The sequence below is a fragment of the Emys orbicularis genome, chromosome 14, assembly GCF_028017835.1.
Source record: "Emys orbicularis isolate rEmyOrb1 chromosome 14, rEmyOrb1.hap1, whole genome shotgun sequence".
Classification (NCBI taxonomy): domain Eukaryota; kingdom Metazoa; phylum Chordata; order Testudines; family Emydidae; genus Emys; species Emys orbicularis.
The window spans coordinates 40,824,699-40,851,043 of record NC_088696.1 but is presented as its reverse complement, the minus strand read 5'-3'; the positions used below and the strand labels follow the sequence as shown (position 1 = coordinate 40,851,043).

The following is a 26,345-nucleotide window of genomic DNA, read 5'->3' as shown; positions in this document are numbered from 1 at the left end:
GCAGTTCCCATGATCCCGGGCAGGGGAATAGCAGTGAGCGACGGAGGAAGAGAAGTGAAGGGGGTGGGGCCTTGGGGAAAAGAGGTGGGGCAGGGGCGGGGCCTCAGGGAAGAGGCGGGGCAGGGGAGGTTCCGGCACTCCAGCTGGAGTGTCTGATTTAAATATTACAAAGTTGGCAACTTTAGTTGCAAGACAGTTTGGATTTGTCTGTGTTATAACTAGGCCGGGAAGGAATCGATTTGAATTGGTAAATGTCAGTACACGTTGATTTCACTGCCCCCCACCCCAGTGAAAAATATTTCCCTTGATAATCACAGAAATGCACCGATCGGCAAAGGAAGAACAACGCTGCTGAAGTTCTTCTTTGAGTTTGATTGAAGGGTCTTTACTGGGTATATTCTGACATGGGATGTTGATGGTTTGTCTTATAACGGCATTAAAGCTTTAACCTGTGGAATCTCAATGTCCATTGTCAGTAAATAATTATTGTCTGACCCCTCCATTGTCTGATCCCTCCATTGTCTGACTCCCCCTCATTTTCTGCAGCAGTGAACATTTAAATAGATCAAAATAAAAAAATGCTTAAACATCAATGTTATCGGTCAAAATGATCAACCAGTAACTGAATTCTGCCCAGCCCAGTTAGAACCCGTCAGGCCCTGCTCTCAGCTTGGTAACAGACTGCCCTGGGCAGGTGCATGGGAGGGGGCGGTTGTGGCTGGACCTGGGGAAGGAATCCTGGGGAAATTCCCTTTCTGCTCCCCCAGCTCTGTGATGCTGCCACGCTTGCCTGCCTTGGTTAGCCCGTCCCCTCCGCAGGCTCTGGGCTGCACATACCCTGGGAGGGCTGAGCAGAGGGGGCAGTTAGGAAGCAGCACGGAGCAGAGGCCCGGAGACCCGAATGGGCAGAGCTGAATCTGGTGGTTTAGCAGTTTAGGGCCAGACCTACAGCTGGGTTCAGCCCATCCAGGGTTACGTGGCCAGGGGGATCAGTGGGCTGAGGGTCCCTGGCGTCAGCAAAGCAGGTGCCAAGGTGTCGGCCACTGGGGAATGGGTGTGGAAGCCTCCCCTCTCCTCCCTGCACAGCAGGGCTGATGCCCAGGCTTTCCCTGCCCCGTCTCTGGAGCCCAGACAGCCCCTCACACACAGCAGAGACCCAGCGTCTCTGCCCAGCCCCACCCAGGGCCTCTCAGAGGTCCGTCGTTCGGAGACACCGCTGGCCAGGGCAGGCTGCAGACAGCCAGGCTGCGGCATGCGTGTCTCAGGCACACTTGCTCTTGCGAAGGCAGAAGGGAAGCTCCGGAGCCGGGACCAGGATGTTGCTGAAGATGGGCTGGTAGTTTTCGGGCAGGGACTGTGGATTCTGCGCCATCATTTCCAGCACCACGTTCCGGACCTCCTTGGAGACATCGCCCCGCAGATCCAGCAGGATGGAGACGTGCTCGTCGCTGTGGGGAACAGGAAAGCAGAGAGTGAGACGCCGAACCCCTTACCTGCTGCTACCTCCTCGGCCCCGGGGGCTCACCCCCGCTGCTCACACGTGGGACCTCCTCTCAAGCCCACACACCTCTGAGGTCCCCCTGAAGTGGCTGATAGCACGCTGCAGAGCCTGGAGTGACGGGTACTGCACTGAGGGGAGAACCCCACAGCATCGTCTCTTTCCTCCAGGTGTCCTGTGCAGGGACCTACAAAATTCACGGCCGTGAAAAACATGCCACGGATCATGAAATCTGGTCTCCCTCGTGAAATCTGGCTACTGTAGGCAAGGGCGGATTTCCAGTAAGGCACAGTAGGTACGTGCCTAGGGGCACCAGCGTTCTAGGGGTGCCTAAAAGTTAAAAGTGGGTTAAAAGTTTCAGTTTTTGTGGAAAACACGAAGGTCAGTGGGGGGGGGGGGGGGGCGCTGAAGATGCTGTACCTAGGGGCGCATAAGGTGTAAATCTGGCCCTGATTGTGGGGGGGCCGTGGTATTGCCACCCTTACTTCTGTGCTGCCTTCAGAGCTGGGCAGCGGGAGAGCAGTGGCTGCTGGCCAGGCACCCAGCCCAGAAGCCAGAGCGTCTGCCAGCAGCAACTACACACCACACCACAGAAACACCAACCCAGGAACCAATCCCTGTAGCAAACCTCGTTGCCTACTCTGTCCCCATATCTACTCTGGCGACACCATCAGAGGACCCAACCACATCAGCCACACCATCAAGGGCTCATTCACCTGCACATCCACTAATGTTATATATGCCATCATGTGCCAGCAATGCCCCTCTGCCATGTACATTGGCCAAACTGGACAGTCCCTCCGCAAAAGAATAAATGGACACAAATCGGACATCAGGAATGGTAACATACATAAGCCAGTAAGTGAACACTTCAATCTCCCTGGTCATTCTATTACAGATTTAAAAGTCACTATCGTTGAACAAAAAAACTTCAGAAACAGACTTCAAAGAGAAACAGCAGAACTAAAATTCATTTGCAAATTCAACACCATTAATCTGGGTTTGAATAGGGACTGGGAGTGGCTGGCTCATTACAGAAGCAGCTTTTCCTCTCCTGGAATTGACACCTCCTCATCTATTATTGGGAGTGGACTACATCCACCCTGATTGAATTGGCCCTGTCAACACTGGTTCTCCACTTGCGAAGTAACTCCCTGCTCTCCAGGTGTCAGTATATAATGCCTGCATCTGTAACTGTCACTCTGTGCATCTGAAGACGTGAGGTTTTTACCCACGAAAGCTTATGCCCAAATAAATCTGTTAGTCTTTAAGGTGCCACCAGACTCCTTGTTGTTTTTGCGAGCAGCAGCAGCACAGAAGTAAGGATGGCATGGGATGGTATCGCCATCCTGACTTCTCCGCTGCTGCTGGCAACGGTGCTGCCTTCAGAGCTGGGTTCCTGGCCAGCAGCCGCTGCTCTCCAGCCGCCCATTCTAAAGGCAGCACAGAAGTAAAGGTGGCAATACTGCAACCCCCCCCCCCCTCTAGCCTTGCAACCCCCCCACGTGACCCTCTTCTGGGTCGGGCCCCCCATGGTTACAAACACTGTGAAATTTACAATGTCAATATCTCAAACCGTGAAATTCAAGCGTTTTGAAAGGTTGACCGTGAAATTTACCAAAATGGACCATGAATTGGTCAGGCCCTAGTCATGCGGCTGCATCCCTCCTTCTGCGTCCCGTGTGCTGGGGCAGGCTGAGACGCGCCCGGCCAGCAAAGCCACAAACCGAAGCTCGAGCATGTGTCGCTAAATAATAGACTTTGTTCAAAAGCAAAAAACCCTTTTTTCTTTCTTCCAAATGTTCTCGTTTGGGCTGATTTGGAATATCGAATGTTGGCCATTTCACTTCTCTCCTTTCAGCCCTTTGGCCCCTGAGCACAAGCGAATGAAAGAAGAAGGAGTGGGGGCTCTTCAGGGAAACGTCTTTTCTTTTCTTTTTTTCCCTCCAGTTTTGTTTGGCCGTGCTGGGAGTTTTCAAACCGCCCTTGCCGCTGGAAGAGTCAGAGCGTAGCACAAGGAAAGAGAGGGTGGGATCCACCGCCCCCCACCCCCGGCCACCAGTCATTGCTTTATCTCGCTCCGTGGCCAAAACGAACAAAAGGGGGCGGGGAGCCCAAAAGTTCAACATTTGGAAATAAAACCAAACTCTTGTGAAAATCCTCGCACAACGGGCACCTGGCTCTGGGCTGGGCTCAGCGGCGGGGAAACAATCTCCCCAGGAGCCAGGGGCTGCTCTCTGCCAGTCTGTGCCGCTCCGATTCGGTGACTCTCTCCTCTGTGCTGCCCGCAGGCGAGCCTGGGTGGAGCGGCCAGCGCCAGCCGGCCCGGCCCTTGCAGTGCCTAAGAGCTCTGCCCCGTGGCTATCGGGGATGAACAGGATTGCGAATACCTCTGGAGAGGTGCTCCAGACGCATGCCATGGGGTGGGGGTTCAGGCTTACACGGGAGACAGCCTGGCAGGGCAGGACCTCCCCATGGCCCCCCGTGTAACGGGCCTTTCCCGCCGCGCTGGGTTTGCTACCTGATGTCGGGGTATTTCGTCATAAATCCCAGGACCTCCAGGCTGAGCAAGGCCGGGTCCTGGAGGCGGATGAGCTCCTGGAGGGCGAATATCACCTCGAGGGTCTGCTCGCTCTCGGCCAGGCCCTGCAGGAAGGAACCAGCCACCACAGGGAGCGTCAGGAGCAGGCCAGACACACAGCGCCGCCCCAGGGAGCCGTGGAGCAGCATTGTGCTGGCAGGCTGGCCCGCAGCACCGGCCGGAGAGAACTCACCAGACACGCTCAGCAGCCAGGCCCAACGCCCACAGGTGCAGCTCAGTGTCTGTCATAGACTCAGAGACTTTAAGGTCAGAAGGGACCATTCTGATCATCTAGTCTGACCTGCACAACGCAGGCCACAGAACCTCACCCACCCACTCCTGTAACAAACCCCTGACCTATGTCTGAGCTATTGAAGTCCTCAGCTTGTGGTTTAAAGACCTCAAGGTGCAGAGAATCCTCCAGCACCCTCTGGGCTGATGTGCCCACGCCTGACCCCCCCCCAGGCCTAAGAGAGGGGCGATCCAAACTCCGGCAGCCAGCGCTTGGCTCGGCCTAGCATTGAGAGGGGCACCACCTAACCTGAGCTGGGCAAAACGGTTCGCGGCCGAACAACGCAGGTTTGGATTCGTGAATCTGTGTCACGGTCACCGAAGAGTTTCGACCGAACCGAACCGATGGAAAGGTTCCAGGCATGTCGAAAGGCAACGTTTCGACCCGCTGAGAAAAACTGGTTTCGATTTTGGGCATTTTGATAAAAGGCAAAGGAAAGCAGGACGCGCGTCACAAAACAGCCGGAGGAGGCGGCGGCCAGAGGCGGCCGTATCAGCTTAGGCCCGGTGGGTAGCATGCTCCCCTCGCACATGGGAGAGCCAGTTTCAGTTCCCCCAGGAGGGGTTTGAACTGGGGTCTGCCAGGTTGCAGGAGTGCCCTATCCAGGGGGCTATGGGATATTCTGGAGCAGGGCTGCCTCAAGCTCTCTGCTGCAGCTGTGTTACTTTGTATATTTCAGTAGCCAATGGAGCAGGGACTTGGGGCTCCCACATCCTAGATCAGGGCTGGGCAAAGTTTTTGACCCGAGGGCCACATCTGGGATTAGAAATTGTATGGGGGCCATGAACGCTCACGAAATTGGGATTGGGGTGCGGGAGGGGGTGAGGGCTATGGTTGGGGGTGCGGGATCTGCGGTGGGGCCAGAAATGAGGAGTTCAGAGTGTGGGAGGGGGCTCCAGGCTGGGGTGGGGGAATAGGGTGCGGGGGGGCTGGGGGTGCGGGCTCTGGGGTGGGCCTGGGGATGAGGGGTTGGGGGGGCGAGGGCGCCGGCTGGGGGTGCGGCTGAGGATGAGGGGTTTGGGGTGCAGGAGGGTGCTCCGGGCTGGGACTGAGGGGTTTGGAGGGTGGGAAGGGGATCAGGGCTGGGTCAGGGGGTTGGGGCGGGAGGGAGGCTCAGGGGTGCAGGCTCCGGGCGGCACTTACCTCAAGTGGCTCCTGGAAGCAGCAGCATGTCCCTTCTCCGGCTCCTACGTGGAGGCGCGGCCAGGCGGCTCTGCACGCTGCCCCATCCACAGGCACCGCCCCTGCAGCTCCCATTGGCCACGATTCCTGGCCAATGGGAGATGCGGGGGCGGCGCTTGGGGCGGGGGCAGCTCGTAGGAGCCAGAGGGAGGCCATGTCATTGCTTCCGGGAGCCAACCCTGCTCCCCGGCTGGAGCGCCGGAGCGGGACAAGCCCCAGACCCCGCTCCCCAGCAGAAGCTCAAGGGCCGGATTAAAATGGCTGGTGGGCCAGATTCAGCCTGCGGCCCGTAGTTTGCCCACCTAGATCCGTCCTAGATCCACCAGGCGAGAGGTGTTCTCACATGCTTTCCCTGGCCCCATGATCACCCATTGCCAGCGTGAACGACTATGAATTGCCACTGGGGACGGCAGCAGACAATTCCCTCTCCCTCGCCCCCTGTGTGACTGAAACGTTTCTGTCTGCCTCCACCTCAGCCGGCCGCCATGACCGCCCACCGGCGGTACCGACCCACAGGGCTGACCTCGCGTCTCTGGGAGTGCAGCTTCCCTCACCAGGTTGTGGAAAAGCTCCCGCAGCTGGGCGGCGTCCTGGAGCAGCCGGGTGGCGAGCTGGCTCCGCTCCTCGGCGCTCCGGCACACCATCTTCTTCTCCATGAGCGCCCGCACGTAGTGAGTCATGACCAGGTGCTCGCTCTCGGCCAGCAGGAACTAGACCCCGGCAGGAGACAGTGAGACACAATGGGGAGAGGGGGGACCTGGGGCAACCGTAGCCAGCAGCAGCCAAACAGCGGAATAACGTGGACTGAGTGGGATTCCTGCCGGGCAACATGGCAGCACAGGGCAGGGAGCCACGGCAGTCCCTGGCTCCGCTCGGCAGCACCGCAGCAGCCTGGGCATCTCCGCAGGAGGGAGCGTGACGAGGGCGGGCGGGCCCGGCTACGTGTCTACGGCAGCTTGGCTGGGTGGCCTACGGGGGAGGGAAGAATCTGCAGGGTGATCCCAGCAGGAGGGGGAAGGAGCGCATAGGGCACCCCCGGGGGTGGCGCCGGCAGCACTGGGGTGCGATTCGGGACAGGAACGGGCGGCTGAGCGCCGGGGGTGTCTCCTGGCAGTGAACCGAGCTGTCTCCCAAAGCTGAAGACCCGACGAAGAGCTCTGGGGAGCTGGAGAGCTCGTCTCGCTCACTTCCAGAAGCTAGTCCAATAACAGATATGGCCCCCCCCAGCCCCATCTTCCCATCAGCCGGGACAGGCCAGGAGCCCAGCCGGCCTCCTTAAGGTTACAGACAGCATCCGTGCCTGCATTTGTGGGGCGTGGGGAGAGAGCCCTCCGGCAGCCGGGCACTGCTGGGGCCAGGCAGGAGCAGCTGGGGCAGGTTATTCCAGTGCTCTGCCCCCTCTCCCCCCCGCTGTCTCCCCTCCTCTCTCCAGCCCCGCCCTGCTCCCCCCAGCCTCCTTGCTCTCACTCTCCAGCCCTGCTCCCTTCCCCGTGGCCGGGCTGTGCCAGCTGACTCCATTACCCACGCCAGTGGCTGGGCCCCGTGGGGCAGGGTCTGAGGGTGGGGGGGCGGGGCTGGCTTGCTCTCCAGCCCATCCCTCTGGGGCCACCCCTTGTGCCACTGCTGCTCCTGCCTGCGGAGAGCTGCTGCCTCCACTGTCACCTGCGCCTTGAAAAGTAGCCAGGACGCGGGAATGTTCTACCTCGCCCGGCCCCCGCAGAGGGGCAGCTCCAGTCTGAAAACCAACTGCTCTGACCCCCCCATCAGCCTCCCCGGGTCCCACTGGCCCTGCTCCCACCCCACCAATGGGCACAGGGCCAAATGCTCAGCACCACGCCCCTCCCAGGGCACAGCATGCACCCCCCCAAGGGGAGCCAGCCACACCAATGGCTCTACAAGGAGAGGCCCCCGGCAGCTCTGGAGCACCGTACCGTGAAGACGGGGTTCCTGACGTGGGAGAAGTCTCTCATGTACTTGTCGATCACCTCGCACATGCTGTTCACCAGCTGGGCCCCGGACAGCCACTTGCGGGACGGCAGCTGCACGTACAGGGGCTGAAACATACACAGCACCCACAAGGTGTCAGGCGGAGGCTCCAAGCCCATGCAGATCGGCTCGCTCCTGTTCCACTAGTATCTCAGTGGGATGTTAAACAGCAGGTCCAGATAACTTGCGTCCAAGAGTTTTAAAGAGCTGGCCGAGGAGCTTGCTAGCCTGTTAGTGCAGTAACCCTCATCCCTGCACTAGCAGCTGCGATGCAGCAGGACAGAATGCTGCCCTGGGGAAAGAGACAGCCAAGGCGAGGGCAGCTCGAGCTGGGGAGGGGGCTTGGAATCCACCCAAAGGGTCAGCTGGAAAAAGCTGTTCGAGAAGGAGACGCCTTGAGATGCTGAGCTAGCGGGTGAACCGGAACCTGGGCAGGAGGGGAAGTGATAAAATAACAGGGGAACAAACGCAGGAAACTGGGACGTGAGAAGGAGGAAAGAAGGAAAAGAGGAAAGGTTTCAGGTCGGAAGAAGCAGAAAGAAATAGAGCTGGGTACGTGAGCAGCCCTATTAGAGCAGGGCCGTAGAGGGAAATCAAATCTACGGCCACACTGGAGAGAGAGTATCAAGGGAAAACGAAAGGAAATGGAAGTGGTGGAAGCTGTGCTGCATGCAAACCGATCCTGGAAGCAGTAAACGAGAAGCCCACCCACAAGGGCCCTAAAGGACATGAACGGAGAGAGGGACTGTTTGAACTTCTATTGACGGATACAGTTCAAAGGGGCCTAATGGACAAGGGAGGGCCGGCGAGGTGAAGAGCCCCCGCCTGTGGATAAACTCAGTGGAAAGAGGTCCTGCCACAGGAATATCGAATCTACAGAGCACTTCAAGCCGAAGAGACCAAAGAACAGGACAGCAAGAGTGGAGCTGGACTTACAGCCAAGGAGAGGAAAAAAGTTGATTCTTCTCTGAAGTGACACAGGGTATTGGTAAGAAATCGCTTTTGTTCTTGTTGACAACAATGCATTTGGTACTAGCGGCACAACGCGTACGAGCTCACGGAGGTTAATGAGTGGGTAACCTGTGGTGTAGTATAAGTAGTAAGTCTTTGCAATAGTCTATATTATTTATGCTCCTGGTACAAGATGGGAGTTTTCCCTTATAAAGTCCTACAAATGTAAAAGGATCCCTTTTGGCTTGGTTGACTGCCTCTCCTCACAGCGTAGCCTAGCCGGGTCTGTGGGGCAGCACATTAATGTTGATTTTCTGTAAGTTTGGAGCAGTGGGAACGTTCCAGAAGACTGGAAGAAAGCTATAGTTGGGCCCTATTTTAAAAAGGGTAAAGGGGCTGACCTGGGTTGCTATAGTCTGCCATCAATTCCTAGGCAAGATAATAGAGCAGCTGATACAGGACTCAATAGAGAATGAAAGGAGGGTAATGTAATTAATGGGCTTATGGAAAATAGATCCTATCAAAACTAACTTGAGCTCTTTTGCTGATGTGGTTACACATTTGGTTGACGAAGGTAATGGCGGTGACGTAATATACTTGGACTTTTGTGAGGTGTTTGACGTGGTACTGCATAACGTTTTGATGACTAAACTAGAATGATATAACATTAACAGGGCCCACATTAAACGGGTTGAAAACTGGCTAACTCCAAATGGAGCTGTAAACAGGGAATCATTGTCTAGCAGGGGTGTCTCCAGGGGGGTCCTGCAGGGAATCAGTTCTTGGCCCTATGCTATTCCTGGCTCCAGGAGCCCTGCAGCCCCTCTTGGACATGTGTACCTGCAAATCCAGCAGCAGCTCCTCCAGCAGCAGCCGGCAGGCTTTCTTCTGGGTCCTGTCCAGCGCAGTCTTCAGGGAGGAGGGGATTTCAGCGGGCTTGGCAAGAGATGCACTGCCGGGGTGCAAAGTGGAGATGGACGAGCTGGAAGGAGAAAGAAGGAGCTGAGGGATGGACAGCTGGGGCAGACGGCCTGGGAGAAGGGGAGCATGGGCTCTGGGGAAGCGAGGGAGGAGCTCTGGGGAACAGGGAGTGGAGGGCCGGGAATCTGACTTAATGGTGGGGACGTGGGCTCTGGGGAAGGGGTCAGAGCCAATACGGGAGTGCAGGGGCTTTGGGGATCAGTGGGTCTCGTGTCCTTGGGGGCGGGGGCTCTGGGGTAGCAGTGAGGGGGATCTGTGCCCAGTGTGGGGGCCGTGTGCTCTGGGGAAGCAGTGGGTCGTAGGGAAAGAGCTGCCAATCCCCTGCCAGGTTACCTCAGCGCCATGTTGTTGTTGAGCAGGGCCAGCAGGTAGGAGATGTAATGCTTGGGCATGGCTCGGTCCTTCTGGTGCTCCTTCCCGCAGTCCCCCAGGGCCTCTCGCAGCCTAGGATGCAGCACATGGGACCGTGAGGGTTGGCAGAGAGGGGACCAGCCCTGGAGCTGGAGGGCACCGGGGACTCTCTCCATGGGAGTCTTCTGCCCCTGGCAGCAGCCGCTGGAAGGCCCGGGCTTCCCTGGGTGGGCGAGGCTGTGAAACGGAGCCCAGCGGCTGGGCAGATCAGCCTGGCGCCCGTCGGGCATTGCACGGCTTGGCCCGCGCTCAGCCTGGGCGTTCCAGCCTCCGTGGTGCTGATGTCTGGAAGCTCCTGGCGTGGAGTGTCCCAGTGCAGGGGGGCGGGTGCTGGGCAGGCTGAAGCACAGGGCCCCGATCCTGAATCAGCTGGAGCAAGCGCTGCTGAGCAGTTGCCTCCCTGCAGGATGCAGCCCAGGGAGCTGGGGGAGGGGGTGGGGGATGTATCCCGCTACTACGAGGGTCACGTTTCCTCATTCCCAGCCTCACCCTGCCCCACCCACCCATTCGGGGGGCAGGGCACGCCATGGGGCCCACCTAGGGCTCCCCTGACCCCCTTCCCACGCAGCGGCCTGGCTGTCCCTGCTGTGCCCCACATAGTGCCTGCAGGAGGAGGCCAACGAGAGCAGCGCCTGAGCAGACAGCTGGGGGGTGGGGTCCTACCCCCAGGGCTGTAAGGCCCATGGAGGGCGAGGGGCTGCAGAGGGGTACCCAGGGGGAGGGTCCATAGGAGCCAGGCGCGAGGTTGGGGGGACATGGGCTGAGTACCCAGGAAAGGAGTGCTCAGTGCTCAGTGAGGACAGGATCCAAAGGGGGTCCCGGCCCCTGGGTGCCCGACCCTGGAACGGCCCAGCGCTCCAACACACGGCAGTATCCTGGCCTGCCCCCCCCCCCCACCCCGAGATGGGCGGCACGGGATTCCGCCAGCCTTTGCCATCCTGCCCTGGTAGGCCGGCCTCAGGAAGCGGGGGGGGCTGGGCACCCCAAGGACACCACTGACCTGATCAGAAAGGCCTCCAGCTCGTCCATGGCCATAGCGTAAACCTTCTGCTGCAGAGAGGCCGTGACCAGGGAGGCCACCCGGATGTTCTCATCCAGCATCTGGGCAGGGAGAGCAGGACATGGGGTCACTGCCCTGTCCGTAGGCTCCCCCCACGTCCCTGGCCGGGGCTCCGGCGCTGCTTGCTCAGTGAGGCTGGACGCCTCAGCCCCCAGCTCTGGGCTGGCTGGCCTCGCTCCTGTGCTGCCCCAGTGCCAGGCAGGGCAGGGCAGGGCAGGTTGGTGCTCCAGGGATCTGAGAAGCCGTGAGGGCAACCTCCCTAGCCCAGCACACCCCAGCTACCGCTGGGGAGACCCCTCAGCCCAATCAGTACAGGAGCGGCAGGACTGACCCTCCGGGCAGAGTCACCTCCCGAGGGGGGAAAGGCAGGTCCTCCGGGGAGCCCAGAACCGGGCCAGCCCAGTGCAAGGTCTAGGGCACGAGCATGGACGGAGGAGCAGGTGCCCCAGGGTTACAGGTGACCCCTAGCGATACGGGCCCGAGGCACAGAACAGCTCTGCAGGCGGAAAACCCGACGTGCCGAGAGTGCTCGGGTAATGAACCACGGCTGGGGGCAGCACCCTGTGCCCTGCCCAGCTCCTCACAGGGCACTGCCAGACCCCTGCCCCGCCCTGCCTGGCCTCACAGGGCATTCCCAGCCCCAATGCCCTGCCCCGCCCGTCCCCTCACAGGGCATTCCCAGCCCCAATGTCCTGCCCCGCCCGTCCCCTCACAGGGCATTCCCAGCCCCAATGCCCTGTCCTGCCTGGCCTCACAGGGCATTCCCAGCCCCAATGCCCTGCCCGACCCCCTCACAGGGCACTCCCAGCCCCCTGCCCTGCCCACCTGCATGACGATGATGGGCAGGGCAGACTGGAAGAAGCCCAGATGATCCATTTCTGGTTCCTCCTCTCGGAACCACTCCTTGAACTCCACCTCCAGCGTGCGCCGCATCCACTCAGTCACGCTGGCCTGCCCGACGGGAGGACGAAGAGGTGAGACGGGAGCTCTGAACGCCCTGGGGTGGCCACAGCCGCCCTACTGCTGAGATTGCAACGGGGCTTATGTTTAACGCCGAGCCGCTCTACAAACACATGTGCGCAGTGAGATGGGGCTGCATACTGGGCTGCCCCCTCAGGGTCAGGGTGAACATTTGGGATTATTTGCTCAAGGGGCTCCTGAGATACGGCCCATCCCCCTCTCCTCCAAATTCATCTGCTTTCCTATAAGCCTTGGTTTGCAGAGCTAGAGGAAAAGCTCCAGGCAGGAGCCACGTCCAGCTACGCTCCCGGCACTGCCTCCCCAGAGCCCCCATGCCTGGGGCCAAGAACCGGCTCCCAGCGCCGTTCACTCGACGCTATTGGACTCCCTGCCCGGTTCTAGGGAGTGGTGCGCAGGGCTGCGGTGAGCCAGGCCTGGAGCGCCAGCGCAGGGCAGCCCAGGGGATCCCAGCCTTGGCACCCCTAGCTAGGGTGGCCGGGCCATCCTAGGGGAAGCGTGGAGCAGCCTGAGCCCAGAGACGACGGCTGGCGGCTGGCACAGGCCTCTCCTCACAGCCGGCGCTGTCTGGGTGCCAATGCCCATGGGACACCCGGCTGGATTCAAAGCAGAAGGGCACGAACCTCCCGGGGCCACCCCTGGCGGAGCTCGCAGATGTGCCTCCCTGCGTGCCCTAGCGCCCGCTAGTGGAACACCAGGGTATCTCCCACCACAGGGGCCTGTGCCCACGGGGGAAGCCAGGGGATGGGGGCACAGCAGGAGAGATGAGAGGACGGCTCAGGCTGGTGGATAGGTCTGTCTCTCCAGGCAGCACCACCATGTGCTGGGAAAGGAAGGCATCCCACTGACGTGGTGCGGAGGGAGCGGGCACAGGGCAGGCAAGGTCAGGGGCATGTTCGTTAGCTGGCGCGGCTCAGGGGGCAGCAGCATTTGTCTCTGTTCCCCCTCAGTTGCTCCAGCCTGGGGAGTGAGGCCATGGGCTGGCAGGGCACGCAGGACACAGAAGCAGTTCCGGAGCAGGGCACGGCTGCAGTGACAGAGGGGCTGTGCCCACGGGGGGCAGCCGGGGAAGAGGCCACGGTGGAGACTAAGGAGGAAAACTCTCAGCAGCAAGAGTTGCTGGGGAAACTCCACGTTTGCCTTAGCTGGGAGCTGGCAGAACCCTCCTGAAGGGTCACAAGAACCCGTGGTGGTGGGGAACGGCGTGAAAGCGAGCCGGAGCCTGACGCCGCCCAACCCAAGCACCCGGCTCAGAGAACTCAAGGCCCGTGTCGTGCTCAGGCCTGGTAAACAAGAGATCCGGGTAATCAATTAACCAAAATGGGCTTGTCGGAAACGAAGCCTAATTAGTGGACAGAATAATGAGGGGCTGGGCTGTTCCATCCACTGCTCCCTTGGGGGCCTCCGAAAGACGCTGGGGGGAAGCTGGCAACAGAAAGAAATGGAGGGAGTGGGCTTCACCATCATGGCTGCCACCCCTGCTGTCTCCTGGGCCCCCGGGATTCATCGTGACGTCATTGTGCCAGAGGTCCTGACCTGACCGGGCCAGAGGGAGGGACCCAGATCAATCCCCAACACCAGCTGGGAGGTGAGACTTTGTCACCCCCACTCCTCAAGGTGTCCTTTTCCTTCCCTCTTGTCTTTCCTCTTCCCTACCGCTCTCCTTTTCCCTTCTGTCCAATAAGAGTCTGGCTTAGCCGGCCGACACGGTATAGTTTGCAACACTGCTGTTAGCCGGGGACCAGCGAGGCAGGTAAAAGCAAAGCCCTGCACAGCCCGACACTGGTACAAGCTTGCCAGCTCTTGGAGCGGCTGATCGGCCCATGGGCTGGGCCCGTGTTTCTCCAGCAGCCAGGCTACCAGTGAGAATCGGCACCAGAGACAGATGCTGCATTTTCTCTCTTCGCTGTTCTGTCCTCTCCCCTTGTGTGTGTCTTGCTTTGTCATCTCGCAAACAGGACTGGACTTTACCAGCAGCAGCAGCAGCAATAGCTCCAGCCCGTCCCTACTAACTTCTGCTCTTTGCCCCGGAAGGACAGTTATTCCCATCTTCCCACCTTTCCTTCTCGGCTGGACCTTTAACCAAGGGTTACAATGGTTGTTACTGCTGAGTTTGCCATGGGACTAAGCTGGCCGAGGTCTCTGAGTGCCAGCCCCCGAGCCTTGTGTAACGCTGTCTACAGGGCTGGCTCCAGGCACCAGCTTAACAAGCAGGTGCTTGGGGCGGCCAAGGGAGAGGGGCGGCACCTGCGGCAATTCGGGGGCGGCAGGTCCCTCACTCCCTCTAGGAGCGAAGGACCTGCCGCTGAACTGCCGCCGCCGATCGCGGCTTTTTTTTTTTTTTTTTTTGCGCTTTGGGCGGCAGAAATGCTGGAGCCGGCCCTGGCTGTCTAAGACTGATATTAACACAGCTGAACCTGGGGGCAGCGGAATGGGCTCTTCCTGGCCCCGCCACTGCAGGGAGCTTGGCACGGGGCAGAGGGCGAATGGACGGGGGAGGAGGGGCCCAGCAGAGCACGCAGCGCTGTGTGTGTGGCATGGGGGGGGGGGGGGGGAGAGAGACACACTGTCATGGCTTGACTCTCAGATTTTGCTGGGCCCTCGCCACCCCTTCCCCGAAATGGGTAACTCCAGCCCGGCGTGGGACGCTTGCTAGCACATCCTCCTTAGCTCACTCACCTTGACTTTCCCCACGTATTTCCTTTCCATCTGCTCCACCACCTCTGGCGACACCAGGGGGGCCAGAGTTGACACGTCCACCTCGGGGAGAAGGTCTGGGTGACCCATCATTTCCGGGCTGCGGGTAGGAACAAGAGGAGCCAGTGAGTAACACCACGTGCTCCAGGCGGATGGATGACTTCCAAATCGAACTTCCACATGCCCACGGGTGTGCGCGCGCACACACACACCCACCCCCCCACACACACACTCTCCGCCAGCCCAGGGCTCCTCACACACACCCCGAGCTCCCCCCCCGGCCTGGCACTGACCTCTGGTACACATGCAGAACCCAGCTGAGGAGCATGAAGATCTCTTGCTTGTCCAGGTCCCTGCTGAGGATGTCCTGCAGGTGGTCGGAGAGGCCCCGGTGGTACATGCGGGTGCAGATGCTGAGGATGTCGTAGTGAGGCGGGCAGCACTGCACCATCAGGTCTTTCACCACACGCAGCTCTGCCAGGATGTCGCTCTGCAGCGTGGCCAGGTGCCGGCCCAGTCCCGGGCCCTTCAGGTCCACGTGAGCGGCCTTGAAGTGGGCAGCAGCGATGGTCTCCTGAATGACCTGGTAGAACCGCTGCCTCCAGGCTTTGGGGCGCCCAGGGGCAGGGAAGCGGTGGGCATGGGGACCCAGCAGCAGGGCATCATCGACACTCTCTTCTCTCTCAATGATCCGCACGGCAGAGACGAAGAGGGCCGGGTCCTCCTGCACCAGCCTCACGCCGCCGCCCACGACACGCCACAGCTGCTGGGCCAGTGTGTCGCTCAGCTCCTGCAGGCCACCGAAGAAGGACTCCACCACGCCCAGGGCCTGGTCGCTCGGGAGGCTGCTGCTGCCGTGCAGCTGGGAGGAGATGTCGTCCCGCAGGCGCTCCAGCGCCATGAGCCCGGCGTGGGCCTCCAGGAGCTGCTGGCCGTGGAGGAGACGGAGGGAGTGGGCAAGGAGCTCGTGTACTGTGTGGAGAGGAGAGATCCAACAGCCTGGACCCCACGGGAGCCGGCACCCGGCTGCCCTGCACGGACAGCAGCAGGGCCCAGCACCGGGAACACGGGATCCCACGCGCAGCGCAGGCGAGGAGGAGAGACACCCTCTGAGCAGGCCCCCTGGAAACCTCCTGCGGCCCCCCACAGGCAGTGTGAGCTGCCTGCCTGTGCCTGCACCACGCTGGGCAGCTGCTCAGGTGGTGGGCTGGGCACAGGACAGGACTGGCAGTCCCTGAGCAGGGAGCTCCTGGCTAGAAAGCCTGGGTCCTACTGTCGCCAGACAGGCAGCTGCGCTCCCAGGACGTGCTTGGCCAAAAGGGCCCAGACTGCCTGGGGCTCTATGGGAGCAGGACGTGCCCCTGGCAGGCGCCCGCTGTGCCCACGCCCCTCTCCCTGCCAACGGGGACCTTGTTCATAGACCTGCGTCCGTCTGCTGGGGACCACGTGGCTACGGGGCATAGCCAGGCTTACGCCGTAGTGGGGTGACTGCGGAGCCCTGGGAAGCCTCGGGGCTGGGGATGCCCTCGTGGGGCTGGCTGCTCTTGCGGTTAGGAGCACGGCTGGGCCTTCCCTCCAGCCCCTGCCCGACAGCGTCCCGGGACCTGGCTCCTTCAGCCAGCCGCGGGGCTCGAAGCCGGCAGGGCAGCCGGGCCGCACACCAGGGCACGCTGAGGCCTGGCTCGCTGCCCCTTACCTGAGGAGAGCTGGGGCAGCGCCCGCACGACGGCAGCCAGCTGCGCGTGCTCCGTCACCACAGCCCGCAGCGGCGCCAGCCTCTGGAAGCCCTCGGCACTGCCCAGCAGGTGCCATCGCACGGCACAGAGGTCCCGGCGCACGCTCCGCACGTCCCCTGCCGCCGAGCGCAGCTGCTCCAGCCCCGAGCTCACCCCCTCTAGGTGCGACTGCACGGTCGACTGGCAACACACAGGGCAGGGACGGTGAGCGATGCCCAGCCCCAGAGATATGGGGAGAACCAACCCACCCCCACCACGCTCCCCCAGCCCTACCCTACACACAGCCCCTCCAGAGCCCCTCACTCCCTCAAGTCCCCTAACCCCACCCTACACAGTCCCCCAGACCCCCCTCCCCTAACCCCACCCTACAGAGCCCCTCCACACACCCCTCCCCTCACCCCATCCTACAGAGCCCCTCCAGACCCCCTCACTCCCCTAGCCCCACCCTACACAGCCCCTCCAGACCCTCCTTGTCCCCCAGCCCCACCCTACACAACCCCTCCACACCCCCTCACTCCCCTAGCCCCACCCTACACAGCCCCTCCAGATCCCCCACTCCCCTAACCACACCCTAAACAGCCCCTCCAGACCCCCCCACTCCCCTAGCCCCACCCTACACAGCCCCTCCAGACGCCCCCACTCCCCTCACCCCACCCTACACAGCCCCTCCAGACCCCCCTACTCTCCTAACCCCATCTACACAGCCCCTCCAGATCCCCCACTCCCCTAACCCCTCCCTACACAGCCCCTCCAGACCCTCACTCCCCCTAACCCCACCCTACACAGCCCCTCCAGACCCCCCCGACTCCCCTAACCCCACCCTACACAGCCCCTCCAGATCCCCCACTCCCCTAACCCCTCCCTACACAGCCCCTCCAGATCCCCCCCCACTCCCCTAACCCCACCCTACACAGCCCCTCCAGACCCCCCTCCCCTAACCCCACCCTACATAGCCCCTCCAGACCCCCCTACTACCCCAGCCCCACCCTACACAGGCCCTGCAGAACCCCTCACTCCCCTCACCCCACCCTACACAGCCCCTACACAGCCCCTCACTCCCCTAGCCCCACCCTACACAGCCCCTTCAGACCCCCGCGCTCCCCTAACCCCTCCCTACACAGCCCCTCCAGACCCCCCTCCCCTAGCCCCACCCTACACAACCCCTCCAGACCCGCTCACTCCCCTCACCCCACTCTTCACAGACCCTCCGGACCCTCCACTCCCCTCACCCCACCCTACACAGCCCCTCCAGACCCCCTCACTCCCCCAGCCCCACCCTACACACAGCCCCTCCAGACCCCCCTCACTCCCCCGACCCCACCCTACACAGCCCCTCCAGATCCCCCCACTCCCCTGATGCCTCCCTACACAGCCCCTCCAGACCCCCCCACTCCCCTCACCCCACCATACACAGCCCCTCCAGACCCCCCCACTCCCCTAACCACACCCTACACAGCCCCACCAGACCCCCCACTCCCCTCACCCCACCCTATACAGCCCCTCCAGACCCCCTGACTCCCCTCACCCCACCCTACACAGCCCCTCCAGACCCCCTCACTCTCCTAACCCCACCCAACACAGCCCCCCAGACCTCATCACTCCCCTGACCACACCCTACACAGCCTCTCCAGACCCCCCTCATTCCCCTGACCCCACCCTACATAGCCTCTCCAGACCCCCCTCACTCCCCTAACCCCTCCCTACACAGCTCCTCCAGACCCCCCCACTCCCCTCACCCCACCCTACACAGCCCCCCCAGACCCTCTCCCCTAACCCCACCCTACACAACCCCTCCAGACCCCCTTACTCTCCTACCACCACCCTACACAGCCCCTCCAGATCCCGCCACTCCCCTGAACCCACCCTACGCACCCTCTCCAGACCCCCCCTCACTCCCCTAATCCCTCCCTACACAGCTCCTCCAGACCCCCCCACTCTCCTAACCCCACCCTACACAGCCCCTCAAGACCCCCCCCCACTCTCCTAACCCCTCCCTACACAGCCCCTCCAGACCCCCTCAGTCCCCTTACCACACCCTACACAGCCCCACCAGACCCCCTCACTCCCCTCACCCCACCATACAGAGCCCCTCCAGACCCCCCCACTCCCCTAACTCCACCCTACACAGCCCCACCAGACCCCCTCACTCCCCTCACCCCACCCTACACAGCCCCTCCAGACCCCCACTCCCCTCACCCAACCCTACACAGCCCCTCCAGACCCCATCACTCTCCTAACCCCACCCTACACAGCCCCTCCAGATCCCCCACTCCTCTAACCCCACCCTACACAGCCCCTCCAGACTCCTCACTCCCCTAGCCCCACCCTACATAGCCCCCCAGACCCCATCACTCCCCTCACCCCACCCTACACAGCCTCTCCAGACCCCCCTCACTCCCCTAGCCCCACCCTACATAGCCCCCCAGACCCCATCACTCCCCTCACCCCTCCCTACACAGCCTCTCCAGACCCCCCTCACTCCCCTCACCCCATCCTACACAGCCCCCCAGACCCTCTCCCCTAACCCCACCCTACACAGCCCCTCCAGACCCCCTCACTCCCCTAACCCCTCCCTACACAGCTCCTCCAGACCCCCCCACTCCCCTAACGCCACCCTACACAGCCCCTCCAGACCCCCTCAGTCCACCAGCCCCACCCTACACACAGCCCCTCCAGACCCCCCTCACTCCCCTAACCCCACCCTACACAACCCCTCCAGACCCCCTTACTCTCCTACCACCACCCTACACAGCCCCTCCAGACCCCCTCACTCCCCCAGCCCCACCCTACACACAGCCCCTCCAGATCCCCCCACTCCTCTGACCCCACCCTACACAGCCTCTCCACACACCCCTCACTCCCCTAACTCCACCCTACACAACCCCTCCAGACCCCCTTACTCCCCTATCCCCACCCTACACAGCCCCTCCAGACCCCCTCACTCCCCTAACCCCACCCTACACAGCCCCTCCAGACCCCCTCACTCCCCTAGCCCCACCCTACATAACCCCTCCAGACCCCCTTACTCCCCTAACACCACCCTACACAGCCCCCCCAGACCCTCTCCCCTAACACCACCCTACACAGCCCCTCCAGACCTCCCTACTCCCCTAGCCCCACCCTACACAGTCCCTCCAGACCCCCTCACTCCCCTAGCCCCACCCTACACAGTCCCTCCAGACCCCCTCACTCCCCTATCCCCACCCTACACAGCCCCTCCAGACCCCCTCACTCCCCTAACCCCACCCTACACAGCCCCTCCAGACCCCCTCACTCCCCTAGCCCCACCCTACATAACCCCTCCAGACTCCCCCACTCCCCTAACCCCACCCTACACAGCCCCTTGAGATCCCACTCCCCTGACCCCACCCTACACAGCCTCTCCACACCCCCCTCACCCCACCCTACACAGCCCCTCCAGATCCCCCCACTCCCCTAACTCCACCTTACACAGCCCCTCCAGATCCCCCCACTCCCCTGACCCCACCCTACACAGCCTCTCCACACACCCCTCACTCCCCTAACTCCTCCCTACACAGCTCCTCCAGACCCCCCCACTCCCCTAACCCCACCCTACACAACCCCTCCAGACCCCCTTACTCCCCTAACACCACCCTACACGGCCCCCCCAGACCCTCTCCCCTAACCCCACCCTACACAGGCCCTCCAGAGCCCCCTCACTCCCCTAGCCCCACCCTACACAGCCCCTCCAGACTCCCCCACTCCCCTAACCCCACCCTACACAGCCCCTCCAGACCCTCTCCCCTAACCCCACCCTACACAGCCCCTCCAGACCCCCCACTCCCCTAACCCCACCCTACACAACCCCTCCAGACCCCCTTACTCCCCTAACACCACCCTACACAGCCCCCCCAGACCCTCTCCCCTAACACCACCCTACACAGCCCCTCCAGACCTCCCTACTCCCCTAGCCCCACCCTACACAGTCCCTCCAGACCCCCTCACTCCCCTAGCCCCACCCTACACAGCCTCTCCACACACCCCTCACTCCCCTAACTCCTCCCTACACAGCTCCTCCAGACCCCCCCACTCCCCTAACCCCACCCTACACAACCCCTCCAGACCCCCTTACTCCCCTAACACCACCCTACACGGCCCCCCCAGACCCTCTCCCCTAACCCCACCCTACACAGGCCCTCCAGAGCCCCCTCACTCCCCTAGCCCCACCCTACACAGCCCCTCCAGACCCTCTCCCCTAACCCCACCCTACACAACCCCTCCAGACCCCCTTACTCCCCTAACACCACCCTACACAGCCCCCCCAGACCCTCTCCCCTAACACTACCCTACACAGCCCCTCCAGACCTCCCTACTCCCCTAGCCCCACCCTACACAGTCCCTCCAGACCCCCTCACTCCCCTAGCCCCACCCTACACAGTCCCTCCAGACCCCCTCACTCCCCTATCCCCACCCTACACAGCCCCTCCAGACCCCCTCACTCCCCTAACCCCACCCTACACAGCCCCTCCAGACCCCCTCACTCCCCTAGCCCCACCCTACATAACCCCTCCAGACTCCCCCACTCCCCTAACCCCACCCTACACAGCCCCTTGAGATCCCACTCCCCTGACCCCACCCTATACAGCCTCTCCACACCCCCCTCATCCCACCCTACACAGCCCCTCCAGATCCCCCCACTCCCCTAACTCCACCTTACACAGCCCCTCCAGATCCCCCCACTCCCCTAACTCCACCTTACACAGCCCCTCCAGATCCCCCCACTCCCCTGACCCCACCCTACACAGCCTCTCCACACACCCCTCAGTCCCCTAACTCCTCCCTACACAGCTCCTCCAGACCCCCCCACTCCCCTAACCCCACCCTACACAACCCCTCCAGACCCCCTTACTCCCCTAACACCACCCTACACGGCCCCCCCAGACCCTCTCCCCTAACCCCACCCTACACAGGCCCTCCAGAGCCCCCTCACTCCCCTAGCCCCACCCTACACAGCCCCTCCAGACTGCCCCACTCCCCTAACCCCTTCCTACACAGCCCCTCCAGACCCCTGCCAACCCATAATTACTCTCTGATCCAGGGACTTCTTGATGGTAACTGGGAGTGGGAGTATAATGTGGGTGTGGGGAGCATGGGAGTAATACTGGTGTGGCAGCAGTTGTGGGGTGGTGGGCATAATACTGGGGGAGGGGCAGGTTGGCACAGGAAGGGTCCGTGTAATACCGGGGGAGGGGTGGGTGGGTGCAGGGTGGGCGGGAGTAATACCAGGGGAGGGGCAGGTGGATGCGGTAATGCGAGGGAGGGGTATGTCCATGGGGGGGGATGTGTAGGTGGGGGCTGGGGAGGAGGCTGCCCCCTTTGGATGTTAATCGTGAGGTGCACGTCGCAGCCACAGCCACCGTGGCCCCAGGGGAGTTTGCCGTGCGTGGCGGCACCGTTCCGTACCCACTCTCCTCCGCATGGCTCCTGGGTTTAGACATTAGGCCCAGTCCAGCCAGGAGATCGTCTCCGAGAACAGCAGCTACATCCCCCTCACCCGCTGCCCCAGCACAGGAAGTGCTGTGAGCCCCGCTGCCTGGGCCCGGGCACGAAGCTCGGGTCTCCACTCGAGCTGGTGGTGGGAGTGAGGCTTATGGGTCAGTTAAGCCCCTCCCCCCCCTTTTTACATTGAAAAGTTGAGCTCACAGGCCAGGAAGTCAAGTCATGGGCATGTGATCAGAACGCCTCGGCCTCTGTAGGGTCATTGTGATTTGGGGCAGACATGGCCCCAGCTCAATGCTATCCCTGCAGCCTGCCCTTGGTGTGACGGGGAGAGGTTCCAGCCTTTTCCCACAAGCCTCGGCTCCTTCCCAAAATGCCGCTGACTCTAGGCCTGCAGTTTCTCACACTAAAGGCAAGTTTCCTGAAAGAACCAGAAAAAGCCCAGGGCTGGGTTCTGGGACAGCCGAGCAGGGTCCTGGCGTGTTTTCATGCTGGGAAATGGCTCCGGTATGTTTCTGGGCTCCCTACGCGAACAATTCCCACCTACCCTGCACAGCACCAGCTGAAAATAGGTTTCGAATGGACGAAGTGTTAGAAAATGGCATACGCTCCCCTGGCCAAGGAATCCCAGGCCTTAGGAGGCCCCCTGCAATGAGCACCCACCTTTAGCCGGGACTGGATCGAGATGTTCCGCTGGGCCTCCCGGCTCCGGTAGTGTCCCAGACCCTCCAACTTGTCCGGGCGGTAAAACACCCCCGAGGCCCATTTCAAAGCAGCTCCTCTTGCTAACTTCTCAGCCTTCTCCGCTTCTGGCCATTCCGCATCTAGGGGCAACGTTATCCGTTAAGAAAACAAAGCGGAGGCAGCGTCTCCTTCGCAGACAGGAAGAGCATTTCCACTCCAGCTGCTTCCCCAGGACGGAGGCGCAGGAAGCACGGTGTGAACGTACACCCGCCTGTACACACGGACATGGGGACAGGGACAGACAGGCAGACACACACGAGCGCTCAGCTACCACCATGGTGAGAGACCTTATAAAATCCTAGAAAAGTGCGCGTAAGGCCAGCAAGACGCACAGCAGGGGACAGGGACAGACAGACACACGTGTGGACAGGCACACTCTAGGAGGGATGGACACATACACATGGGGACAGCCAGACGGAGTTGTCAGCTGTCCTTCAGCCTGCCTGTGTGCACAGCCCTACTCCACACAGCCCCTCGAGGCTGCCCCAGAGCTCGTGCTCTCCGTGTGATGGCTGCACAGAGCGTGGCGGTGCCCCGTGCCGGGGGTTTGCCGTCTGGGAGCCGCTGATAGGGGCCCGCGAGCAGGGCAGTGACTCAGCAGGAAAGATACAGCCGCGGCTGGCAAGGACTTAGTGCCCAAGCAGGGAACGCGGCAGGCTGGGGTCAGTCCAGTCCTACCCACCGGGCATGGAGCCTGCCCCTCCCCTGGCATTGCCCACCGCTGCCTCCCCAGCAGCCGGTTATAGCCTCTCCCCTGAACACCTGTGCCAGGGAGGGGCAGCTCAGCTGAGCTAGGAACAAGGTGTGCCCTGAACGCTGCCCACCCCCAGCTTCAGCTCCAGCTCCGGGGGGGAGAAATGCGGTTCCCCGAACCGGCCTAGATGCAGGTTGGAGGGCGCATGGCCCCGGGTGTCTCCTAACGACCCTGGTTCTGTGTGCCTGACTCAGACGGGGTCTGGGAACCAGAGCAGCCCTCCCCAGGTCCTAGCACCCTCGTCTGCGGAGCAGCACAACCCCAGCTGGGGACCCTGCCTGGCACCTGCCCTCTTCTTCCCCAGACTCGGTGCTGGCTCTGCCGTCACTTCCATGCCCCCCCATTCGCCAGCAGCTGCCCCCGCGCAGCAGCTGTGGGATTGTCAGTAGTTATTGACACGGTGCCCACGCCTAGCGGCAGGGCTCCCCGGGGCTGGGTTCTGGCCCAGGAGACTGGGAGAATGGCAGCCCAAGGGCCTGGGGGCAGGAGGAGATGGATTTGTGAGGAAAGCGAAAGAGCTTTGGGACAAACCGGCTAACACGGGGCAGAGGTGGCTGCAGCTTGCTGCCGGGTGGGAGCGCCGCGCAGGCCGAGGGTTATTCACAGGGTCGCGGGGCTGTGATTAGGGGCAAGGGGATGACGGGAAGGGAGGACGCAGGCTGGCTACTGAGGAAAGCTGCTTGCCAGTGAGGGGACGCCGGGCTGTGGAGTCGCTTCCCAGGGGAGCCCCAGTCCTGGGACATTTAAATAACACTGGCCTAGCGCCTCAACACTGCACTGTAGGAACAGATGCTTTGCCATATAAGCCCCCCGCCCCATTCCATCACTCTCTTCCCAAGGCCAGGGCACAGGCAGCGATCCTAAACGTACCCAGCTGGCCGGCAGGGGAGATGTACCCCCCCCCAGGGGCAGGGGATCACCCCCATCCTCACTGCAAAGGGGCAGGAGAGCCCACCCCACCCTGGATGTGAAAGGATCCTGGCCAGGGACAGATGACTGAGAACCCCCCCAGACTTGGAGCCAGGCTTCACCCCAGTGCAGGGAGTCACCCCGGTCCCTGCGTGAGCCCTGCGCCCCGCTGCCCTCCCTCGAGCTGCAGTTCTCATTACCTCTGGGGCTGCGGGAGTCCTCCTCCTGCTCTGCAGACATGCCCATGGCTCCAGCCGCTGTGTGCAGGGTTCAGAGGACAGGGCTGGGCTGAAGAGAGGAAGCACAGCCAGCAGTTTCCTTCAGTGATTCCACTCACAGCTCCTCAGGGGCTCATTGTGTTACTGCAGACACACTCAGGATGTCGGAGGGGGGGAGCGGGGAAGGGGGAGGCAGCTAATGCTCTTGACATTTTTCACTCTTTGTGAATGTAAATCGTTCCATGCACAGTGTCTCTCTGGGTGCGTACTTGTGTGCATAGCTGTTTGTGCATGCCTGTGTGTGCATGTCTGGGCGTACATGTCTTTGCATGGCAATGTGTGCCTGTCATGTGCGCATGGCGGTGGGTGTGCACACCACGTGTGCTTGGCTGTGTGTGCATGTCTGGGTGTGCAGGGTGTTGTGGCTGCCTTTGCAGAGGTGTGTTTCCCGTCATGTACCATGTGCACCTGTATATTTTTGTGCATGGATCCGTGTTCCTATGTGTGTAAGTCCGTGGTGGATGTCTCTCCAGTTCCCTTATGCCTGCTACGTGCTGTTGCCATATGCTTGTGTATGTGGCTGCCTGAGTGTACAACATGTGTGCATCTGTCTGCGTGTGGCTGCCTCTGTTCATACCACATCTGCGGTGTCTTGGAGCGGGCCTGCGTTCATACTCTATGGGCATGTGTCTGCACCACTGGCTGCTTGTGTGTATATTGTAGTCCACCACAAAAACCTGCCTAGCATGGAGTTCAGGTTGCTGACATCCATCCCAAAATAACACAGATACAGGGAATCCCAAGGTAAGGGTCTTTCACCAGCTTGAGAAGTCACTTTGGGAACAGGAGCTGTTCCCAACCTGCTCTCAGAGTCCAAACCCACCCCCTTCCCAGGGTTTGGTTTTATGAGCATGGAAATGAACAACAATACAACCTTCTCCCCAGGCTGGGATGCTCCTAGAGTTCCTCCCTCAATCAAAACTGCTCAGCTCGCACCCTAGATCCTCTGTCCCCACTGAGCCACTCCCATCTCCTGGATGGAGCAATGAGTCGCCTACCTCTGTGAGTCAGCAGGACTCATTTAACCCTTTCCCAGAACCCCTGCTAACTGGGCACGGTGTTTCAGGCAATTCTGGAGAATTACATCTATATCACCACCCAAAATAATTACAGAAAGGGAAAGAAGAAATGTAGAAGGCCTATTGCAAATATGTACAACAATGCCAACCAGAAATATCTGACTTACACTTTTTGCATGAACTGTAAAGATACCTTTATACTTCAGAGATTGTATTTCGAGCTATCCCACTAAATACATAGCATCACCCAAACACAACACAGTATTCCTCTGGAGCAAACAGCGCTTGTTAGGATAATTGCCCAACTCTACATCTGACATAGAAACTTGTCAACCAGACCTTAAAGTGCAATATTATTTTACAAAATATAAAACTGGGCACAGTTCCTAGATTCGTAGATCTTAGGAGCAGAAAGGATCACATGGGGTCCCCTTGTTGTCCTTCCTGCATCACACAAGGCAAAAAAACCCCCCAAAAATGTAACTTGTAATTCCTGCATGAAGCCCAAGAATTTGTGGTCATCTCAGGAAGACAATGAGTTTTGATGGAAATGTTTTCAGTGATGGAGAATCCACCACTGAAATGGCAGGTCGTTCTAATTATTAATTCCCTTCACTGTTGTGTGTCTTATGTCCAGTTTGAATTTGTCTAGTTTCACTTCCAGCCACTGGATTTCGTTCTGCATTTATCTGCTAGATTAATGAGCCCCCTGCTTTCAGAAATCTCCCCATGTAAGTACTGACAGACCATGAGCACGTCACCTCTTTATCTGTTTTTTGATAAGCTACATAGACCAAGCGCCTTAAGCCTCTCACTATAAGACATGTT

The 26,345-nt window shown here is 60.8% G+C and overlaps 1 protein-coding gene across 1 annotated transcript; it reads right to left on the bottom strand.

Moving 5' to 3' along the window:
- Positions 1-366: 366 nt before the first annotated feature.
- EXOC3L1 (exocyst complex component 3 like 1) lies at positions 367-24,466 on the bottom strand. The gene is made up of 13 exons (XM_065416460.1): positions 24,421-24,466; positions 22,477-22,637; positions 16,314-16,533; positions 14,911-15,589; positions 14,600-14,717; positions 11,768-11,893; positions 10,883-10,983; positions 9,805-9,915; positions 9,331-9,472; positions 7,485-7,607; positions 6,108-6,263; positions 4,020-4,144; positions 367-1,448 (listed from the first exon to the last, which is right to left on the bottom strand). Exons 1-13 carry the CDS (start codon positions 24,464-24,466, stop codon positions 1,262-1,264), a joined length of 2,295 nt encoding a protein of 764 aa, XP_065272532.1. The 3' UTR covers positions 367-1,261.
- Between the last annotated feature and the right edge of the window lie 1,879 nt (positions 24,467-26,345).